Source organism: Stegastes partitus, unplaced genomic scaffold, assembly GCF_000690725.1.
Source record: "Stegastes partitus isolate 25-593 unplaced genomic scaffold, Stegastes_partitus-1.0.2 Scaffold1192, whole genome shotgun sequence".
In the NCBI taxonomy this organism is placed as follows: domain Eukaryota; kingdom Metazoa; phylum Chordata; class Actinopteri; family Pomacentridae; genus Stegastes; species Stegastes partitus.
Window position 1 is genome coordinate 237,292 of NW_007578923.1, and position 8,652 is coordinate 245,943.

Genomic DNA, 8,652 nt, shown 5'->3' on the forward strand with positions numbered 1-8,652 from the left:
TCTGGCTTCGTAGTGCAGCCCTCTGGACACACCTGCAGGGTTTATGACGTCACAGCTAACCTGGAGCCAATCAGAGTCCAGTATGAAGCGTTACGAAGAACCTAAAGCCTCCAGGTTTTAAACATGTAGCTACAGAGCAGGAGGTGGGATTTAACTCTCTGTAGCTGTTTCTGTTTCCTTCTCCACTGAAACAGAACAACCAGGACTAGAACATAGTGAAACCTCCAAGTACGTCCAATGAATAAAACATTTGAACATAAACTCTAGTTTTTTTATTATTATTTTGTCAGTTTTATTCACTCTTTGTTAATGTGTTTCATGTGTGTTTTTCCGTGCAGGTAAACTGCTGCAGGTGAACACTGGAGCCAAAGAGCAACTTTTCTTCGAAGCCCCGAGAGGAAAAAGACAAACCATCAGAAACTCTGAGGTGAGGCGTGAACGTCCAGACCAGGCTGGTTTCAGGACGGCTGATTGTTGATCACGCTCTTTATTCTCTTTTGTTTGTCACTTTAGGGCCTGAATCCTCCAGATAGTCTTTCTGCAGTGTTTGTTTTTGATGGTTCATGGGAGGAAACACTTAACTTAGTAATTATGAGGCGACTCCATTTAGAATCAGTGACTATTATTAAACAGGGGCTGTGTTCTGGTTTAAGTTCCCAGGCATCTGATTACAGGTGAAGTCTGACAACATGGAAGTTATTGGTGCTTTTCTTGATGCCAGCGTGTCTCCTTGCTTCCTCCACTCGCATCCTTTTCTTGTGTAATCTTTCAGTGATAAGGTCAGAGTTATGATTCACCTCTTTCTTCGATGTGCATTTACGTAGCTGGAAGATTCTCCGTGATGGTGTAAAGCGGGACAAGTTTCAGGTCATGAGAAGAGAACGGATGCAAGGAGACATTAGCACCATAAACAGTTAAAAAGCATATGGTTTGGACTGTATCTGCTTCTGATTCCCGTCTGTCTGCCTTCACCGTGCGGTTGTTTGTGTTGTGTTGTGTGTAGCTGGAGCGGGTCGACTGGTCCAGCTGGACCTGCGTTCTGGGTTCCAGCTGTGAGGGAATCTGGCCGACGCACAGCGACATCACCGACGTCAACGCCACCACGCTCACCAGAGACCGAACGCTGCTCGCCACCGGAGACGACTTTGGCTTCCTCAAACTGTTCGGATACCCCGTCAGAGTACGACACACAAACACAACCGCAAGCACAACCGCAAGACAACCAATACTGACACGGCACCACTGTCTGGAGTTAATAGAGTCAACATGGTGACAAAAAGTTGCTGTGTTTGTGTCTATATGATGAATTTAATGCGATATTTAATCTCTATTAGCTCTGTTTTTGGTCTCCATCACATCCTTGGAGTCATTGCTCTTGGTGGTTTGAAGACTTTAAATCTGTAAAACCAGCTTTAAAACTTTGTGTTCATTTCCCGCTGCAGGGTCAGTACGCTCGCTTCAAGCGCTACGTGGGCCACAGCGCTCAGGTGACCAACGTCCGCTGGGCCCAGGACGACTCCACGCTGCTGACGGTGGGCGGGGCCGACACCGCCCTCATGATCTGGGCCCGGGAGCGAGGGGGCGGAGCCAGCGGCGAGGGGGAGGGGTCTTTGTTCAGAGACAACCGGCCACCTGTGGACAGCGAGGAGTCGGACGACGACATCGAGGAGGACGGAGGTGAGACCGTCTGATGGATCAGGTGCTTTTATAACACAGCCATCAATGGATCTATCATAAAGATAAAATAAAAACATCAGCGAGGTTTGTTAAGAGTAGACAGAGCAAAAATAAAAGGAGAAGAGAATATTGTTGGTGTAAATCATCCACAGCATGCAGCAAAATAGAAGCTCCTGATAGAAACCACATGAAGCAACACAATATTTAAATAGTGGTTAGCATCATTAGCAGCCAGAAGGTCGCCGGTTCGCGTCCCGGTGAGGACACATCTTCCTGCGTGGAGTCTCCATGTTCTCCCCGTGCAGCGTGGGTTCTCTCCGGGTTCTCCGGCTTCCTCCCACAGTCCAGAAACATGCTGAGGTTAATTGGTGATTGTAAATTGTCCGTAGGTGTGAATGTGAGTGTGCTTGGTTGTCTGTCTCTAAGTGTAGCCCTGTGATAGACTGGTTACCTGTCCAGGTGAACCTGCCATCACCCTGAGTCAGCTGGGATAGACTCCGCCCCCCATGACCCTGGTGAGGATGAAGGTGTAGAGATGATGGATGGATGGATATTTAACTAATTAAAGCTTCTAAAGTAAACGTCCTCCTAACGTGTGTTCAGGCTACGACAGCGACGTCGCCCGAGAGAAGACGGTGGACTACACCACCAAGATGTACGCCGTCAGCATCCGAGAGATGAGAGGAACCAAACCTCACCAGCAGCTGAAGGAGCTGTCTGCCGAGGAGAGGTATACGACACACACACACCGACACACACCGACACACACCGTCACCATGACAACAGGCTGTTTCCAGCAGCCTCGTATCAGATTGTTGGACCAGAGTTTAAAGCTGCACCAAACAACTTATGGGCGACGTGGAAGGAATAAACTGCTGAAGGAAACGTGTTGGAGCAAAACTATGAGTGAATGTGTGTCTGTCGGAGGTTTGTGAATGTGTACAGAGATACTATAGATGAAGAGTCCAAGTATTTGGCTACAAGTGCTGGAAATACAGACACCAGTTACCAGTCAAGCAGGCCTCACAGGTGTCAAACTGACTTGTGCCTGGGCGCCCCATAGCTCACCTGGTTGATCCATGAGCAGGCTGTAGTTCCCCGACACGGCGGTCGTGAGTTCGACTCCCGCTCACGACAGTTTGCTGCAGGTCTCTCCCCCCTTTCCTGTCTCACTCTCACACTGTTCTACCTATAAAAAAAAGGCCTGAAAAATAATCTTTAAAAAAAAAAAAAAAGACTTTTGCTTCACTTCTGCCCTGAGAGATTCGTGTCCTTAACGCCAGGGTTTCTTTGCCCTCAGCTCAGGCTCACAGGCTCCTTCGTTCTGGCTGCTCTGTACCTCAGTAGTTATGACGCCTGCAAGCCATCAGGTGGCGCTGTCCCCCAGAGTCTTTGAACAGGTTAAGGTCTGTGGGTCGCTGAGCAAAACCTGTCATGGTGGCTTGAAGGAGCTTTACTGGATGTTAGTTGTGACGTGGAACCAATCAGATTTTGGTGTTTGGTGGGAAAAATGTGAATGTAAAATGCTCAATATTGTGATTCTAGGTTTATTTATTCAACCAGAGTTGAGCAAAGTTCTGGACACAGGAGACAATAAAAAAAAGTACAAATAGCAAAACAGAAAACAGGATAAAAACTGTAAAAATGTTCTTTTAAACAAAGTAAATTTAAAATACTTACATTTTAGGAGCAATAACAATCCACTGACAGCATGTTTGTCTTGAGAGTTTTCTTAAAATTGTAACTGAAAGAGAAATATTTAACCAAAAACTTCCACTGATGCGTACCTACTCCGCCTCCTCGCTGTGATTCAGTCTGTGGTAATCTGATTACACTTTATTCTGGACTGAATTTAAGTCAGGCAGAAAATAAACAGCATCAGCTACTGCAGCAGCTGTGAGACCAAAAACTAGTTTAAAAGAGTAAAATAAGACGTTTAATGTCGTGTTTACCTCAGTAGAAGCTGAGCGATTCGTCCACCGACCGGACGGATCCGATAGATGCTGGTTTGGTCCTGATGAGGTTTTGTTTGCTCTCTGGAGCCTCGTTGAACCACGTCTGAGTTCAGACTGAAGGATGTGAGTAAAGCAAACTGTCTTTAGTGATCATAAAGAGGCGGTTCGGTTCTACTTGATGCAGCTTTAAACTCTTCACACGTCCGGTTCTGTGGTTCTGAAACGTCATGCCAACACCTTCATGTGAGTGTGTGTTCCTGTGCTGCCGTGTGTGTGTCTGTGTGTATCTGGACTTGTGTACCTGTGTGTTACTTCAAACCAAAAGGATTTATTGCATGTGAAGGCTTCTGCCGGGTCGATCGGACCTCTGTGGTTCTGCTGTGGTGCACACGCAAACGAGTGATTATGATTTGGGTGTCTGTGAGCTTCTTTGTTCAGAACACTCAACAACAAAGAGCACCGCAAAGGCACAAACCTGTTCTACAAATAATAGAAGTCAGATGTGTGAGCTTCTAACACCAAATTAAAAACGAATTGCTCTCCACTCGGAGGAGGAAATGTGGCTAAAAACACGACTAAACGGGTCAGAAGAGGAGGTTTTAGTGGTTTTTGGTGCAGACACAGGACGGGCCTTTTCCACCACAGGAAGCAGTGATCCACACAAACAGTCAGTGTTTGACTTTTTGCCCTAATTCCAAAAAAGCTGTTTAGAAAAGTCAGTGTGCTGCTGATTTTTCACCATCAATGCGTTTCAGTTGAACTCATTAAACTGTCTGATTACAGCTTTTCTCTTTCACTGCGTCTTGAACACGTCAGAAGTGTAAAAGTATAAAAGCCCTTTAATCTGAAAGTTATTTATTTAAAACTACAGTCGTGACTCGATAACCCGACACTAAACATAAAACCTTCTTCTATGTCGGATTGTCCAGACGGAGGTCCAGATACGAGGAGGGCTTGATGCTGGAAGGCTCATTAGTTGTTCATTAGTGTTCATAGTTGTTATAAGAACTAGTAGGGCTGGTCCCAGTAGCACTTTCTGGTCTCAATTAATGACGAATATCAGAACATTCGGCGGGTCGGGGGACCCTTCCACCCCGGGGCAGCGCTCTGACGGGGTGGAAGTGTCCAGAACACACAGGCAGTACTTGGCTGCTGATGCTAGTTTAGTTAGCGCTCACACTTCTGTTTCCTCCATCGGTGGCGGCGGGGGAGTGGCAGATACGCTCCACCGTTACCATCCATGTTTACTTCCGTAAACACTGAGCACGCTCGCTGCGTGTGACGTCGTCGTGTCCTCTTCTGCGCATGCGGGACACTTTTGGCTCGTATGAAGTTCACACAGCAGATCACATACAAGTCGCATTGAAGTGGAAACGTGAAGGAAGTCACAAAGAAATCCTCATTGAGCATCAAGTCCTGCAGTGTGAACGTAGCCAATCTGTGGGATTGTTCAGTCAGATAATACGCCGTCATCCTGATTGGTGACATTAAATGTCATGTCGGAGTCACAATCCAAGGCTGTCGCTATGTTAAGGCTGCTTTTATGGGTTCTGGTGGTTTTTCCTAAAAACCTGTTGGACAGCAGGTTTAGGATTGTTAAGGGTCGATTATGGAGTCACGACTGTAGGTGTGTTTCTCCTTCTGACTACAGATGTGGGCTTTTCTTTCAGTTGTCTCACCGTTGTTCTGGTGTCACCTCACGGTTCTGGCTTCTCTGTGCTGCAGCTGAAGTGTTCTGGTTTGTAGATCTTTAAAGTTCATACATCACAGGTTCAGCTTTTGCTTCCCGTCCGTTAACTTCCAGCCGTGGAAAAGGCCCAGAGGTGTCCGTTACCCGCCCCGATGTAGGTGAAGCTGTGATTTGTCCCTTTGTGGTACCCTTACTTCCTGAGTGTCGCCGCTGCTCTCTGGCTTTGCTCGTAGAAACTCTTAATATCTGTGTTGTGTTTTAACTTGCATTCCCCTGGAGGCAGGGCATTGTCAAGTAAGTACGACCCATACTTACTGTGTAGATAAATGACTGATTCAGAGCCACTCGCTATCTACACACCTTAACGTTTCATTTTAAAGGAATAAAATCCACATTTTCTCCAAATAATATACACTCAGTACCTTAAAATGGAAAATAAAAATACAGGTTGTGACACTACTGCACATTTGGAGTCACAATAAAGAGTCTAAATATGTTTATATATTAAAGATGTCAACTTTAGGACAAAAGAGATAGAAAATTAAAATAAAAAAATTAAACAAAATATATGAATAAGCACTGATGATGTTTTGCTCCATATGTAGAAATTTAGATAAATTTCAAATAAATAAAACTCCAGAGGGTTATTCTATGTGTAATTTGCAGATATATATGGGTTACTGGGTGTATATTAACGGGTAAAACGCTGCTTTTATTCATTTAAAGTCAAACCTACTGCAGACAAGAGTAAAATAAAAGAACCTGCACATTATTATATTATAATAAATACAATAAACAGCCTCTGGTGAGGAAAGCTGTGAGTTCATCATTTAACAAAATCCAGATTTTAGTTTGTTGCTTTCATGCATTTCATTCTGTTTGTTTTGAGCTGAAAATCTGATATTTGTTGTGAATTTTTACGTTTTAATTCATGTCTGTGAAAACATCTGACGCTGTACAGAACAGGCTGAATATGAACGCATGAGAATTATTTCAATCAGCGAAGAATTAGAGAGAACATTAAAGCAGCCGTGACCGTTTCTCTGCCTCTCGTTTAAACCATCCTCCCTCCATCCTGGACTTCTTCCAGCAGAACGTTTGTTGTTTTTGCATGTATGTCTGTTTCCTTTCACTCTCGTCTTGTCCTCTTGGGGCCACCGTACATTAATGAGACACTTAGAGATGATCCTCTGAGACGATGTAAGACTGTAAGAAGCAGCTGGTTGACCTCATCACTGAACTACTAGAATCCTTCTGGTTCCTTAAAGGTCCGATGTCGTTCCCCTCTTTTTAAATTAATGTCTCACAATGTTTGTCTTTGAATTAATAAGCACAAAATACCAGAATTAATCGGAGCTCTGACCGGTGGACACACAATCAAAGATAATGGTGACATTAGCCGCATTAGCAGCACAACATGCAAACACTTCCTGTTGTTGTGGTGACATTACCATTAATAGTAAAAGTAATCTGCTGGGTGTTCAGTTCCCCAGATGCTGGGAGTGCATTCAGACACTTGTGTTCACTCTTGCAGCCAACAGCAGGGCTTTTGATGAGATGTTTAGAGTTTAGCCGAAGCAGCTGGAGAAGGTAAATACACCTGGTGGACTGAGAGGCAGCTGCTCATCTAGAGTGAATCACCTGGAAGCACTGAGGGGGGTCAGAGGTGTTCAAAGATTAAACTAGACGACTATCGGACCTCAGATGGGACGTAGCTGCTCAGTAAAGCTACCACTGGGTTGTAAAGCTAAGAGGCTATCTAGTTAGCAAGGTGCTAGAAGAATGTTCTCTCAGCTTTTATTTTGCACAAAAACGTTTTGAAGACACACGATGGATTTATGCATGTGGGACCTTTAATGAGAAGCACCTTCAGATTAGTGCAGCGACTTTGGTTCCTGCTATGTAAGCTAGCACGCATGGTGTCTCTGGACCAACCAATCCTGATAGCAGCAGCAGGACTGAACACCTTCAGGTTGTGTGTGCATGTTGACGCCATTAGCCACACTAGCATGTTAGCCTGACAGCACCCACACACATGGTGGCCTTTTGTTAGCATGTAGCCGTAGCCACAGCTAGCCTCTGAGGCGCGAGGCCTTTACCGTGTGTTTGAGCGTGTCGTGTGTGATGCAGGTGTGTGGTTGTGTGTGTGTGTGTGTGTTTTCTAAAGCTCTGTACCTTGGTTCTGTCCCTCTGCTGTCCAGGGGATCCAGGTAACACCTGTTCACCTGTGTGTCCACCTGTGTGTGTCGCCCACTGTCAGTGTGTCGTGTGTTTGTGTCCCGTTGGTGTTTATGTAGATGCAGGATGAAGCTAACATATAGAACAACCTGGCACACCCTCCTTTAATTTAAATATTAATTATTTAGTTTTTTAATTCTTTGTTTTTAAGGCGCTGGGTAAACGCTGAACTTTTCTTTTCCCAGCGCGCTAAAGTCTGATTATCAGTTCAGGGAGGGTCGACAGGTCCAGTGGGAGGGACGGACCAGAACCGAGCAGCTCCACCGACTCCATCCATGATTTATTCATGTTCAGTGTTTCACATAATTAAGCTTAAAGTAGCTGAAAGCTGCAGCTGCTGGACACGTTCTGTGAAAAGTGAAATATTATCCTCTGACATGTTCCAAATATCCAAGTATAAGAGAAAAGACTAAGTAGAGTTCTGTCTGTTTCTATTGTCTCATATCTGTCTCTACTGCCGTATATCTGTCTGTACTGTCTACTGTCTGTCTCTACTGTCTCCACTAGTGCATATCAGTCTCTACTGTCTGTCTCTATTGTCAGATGTCTGTCTTTGTTTCCTAATATCTGTCTTTACTTTCTTTTGACTGCCTGTCTGTACTGTCTACTGTCCATCTCTTCTATCTATTGTTTGTGTTTACTGTCTCTATTATCTATTCTCTCCTGTCTGTCTTCACTATCAGTCTCTATTATCTCTATTATCTCTATTGTCTCTATTGTCTCTATTATCTCTATTGTCTCTGCTGTCCTTCCGTCTACATAACTAAACTGTTTGTATCTGACTTCTCCGTCAGCAGGTCGTCATGACGTCTCGTGTCTGTCCTCCACCTGTTTGTCTCTGATCTGAGTCCAATGAGATATGAATAGATGATGGCTCACTGATTGATTGATTGATTGATTGATTGATTGATTGGTTGATTGATTGATTGATTGATTGATTGATTGATTGATTGACAGACACACTAATTGATCCTTCAGGCCTCCAGTGAGTCGAGCGACGCCACAGCCTGAGAAACTCCAGAAGAACAACGTGTCCAAGAAGAAGAGGCTGGTCGAGGTCAGTCTGTCTGTCCTCGTCTTCATCTGTCTCCT

General features: G+C 44.7%; 1 protein-coding gene across 1 annotated transcript in view; it reads left to right on the forward strand.

Moving 5' to 3' along the window:
* The window catches only part of LOC103368688 (echinoderm microtubule-associated protein-like 6), a 79,945-nt gene that overhangs the window by 61,868 nt on the left and 9,425 nt on the right, over window positions 1–8,652 (forward strand). The window contains exons 25-31 of the mRNA XM_008297129.1: window positions 339–427; window positions 1,004–1,180; window positions 1,443–1,677; window positions 2,281–2,407; window positions 5,602–5,616; window positions 7,524–7,532; window positions 8,539–8,617. Coding sequence (XP_008295351.1) covers window positions 339–427; window positions 1,004–1,180; window positions 1,443–1,677; window positions 2,281–2,407; window positions 5,602–5,616; window positions 7,524–7,532; window positions 8,539–8,617 — 731 coding nt within the window. The remainder of the gene's footprint in view (window positions 1–338; window positions 428–1,003; window positions 1,181–1,442; window positions 1,678–2,280; window positions 2,408–5,601; window positions 5,617–7,523; window positions 7,533–8,538; window positions 8,618–8,652) is intronic.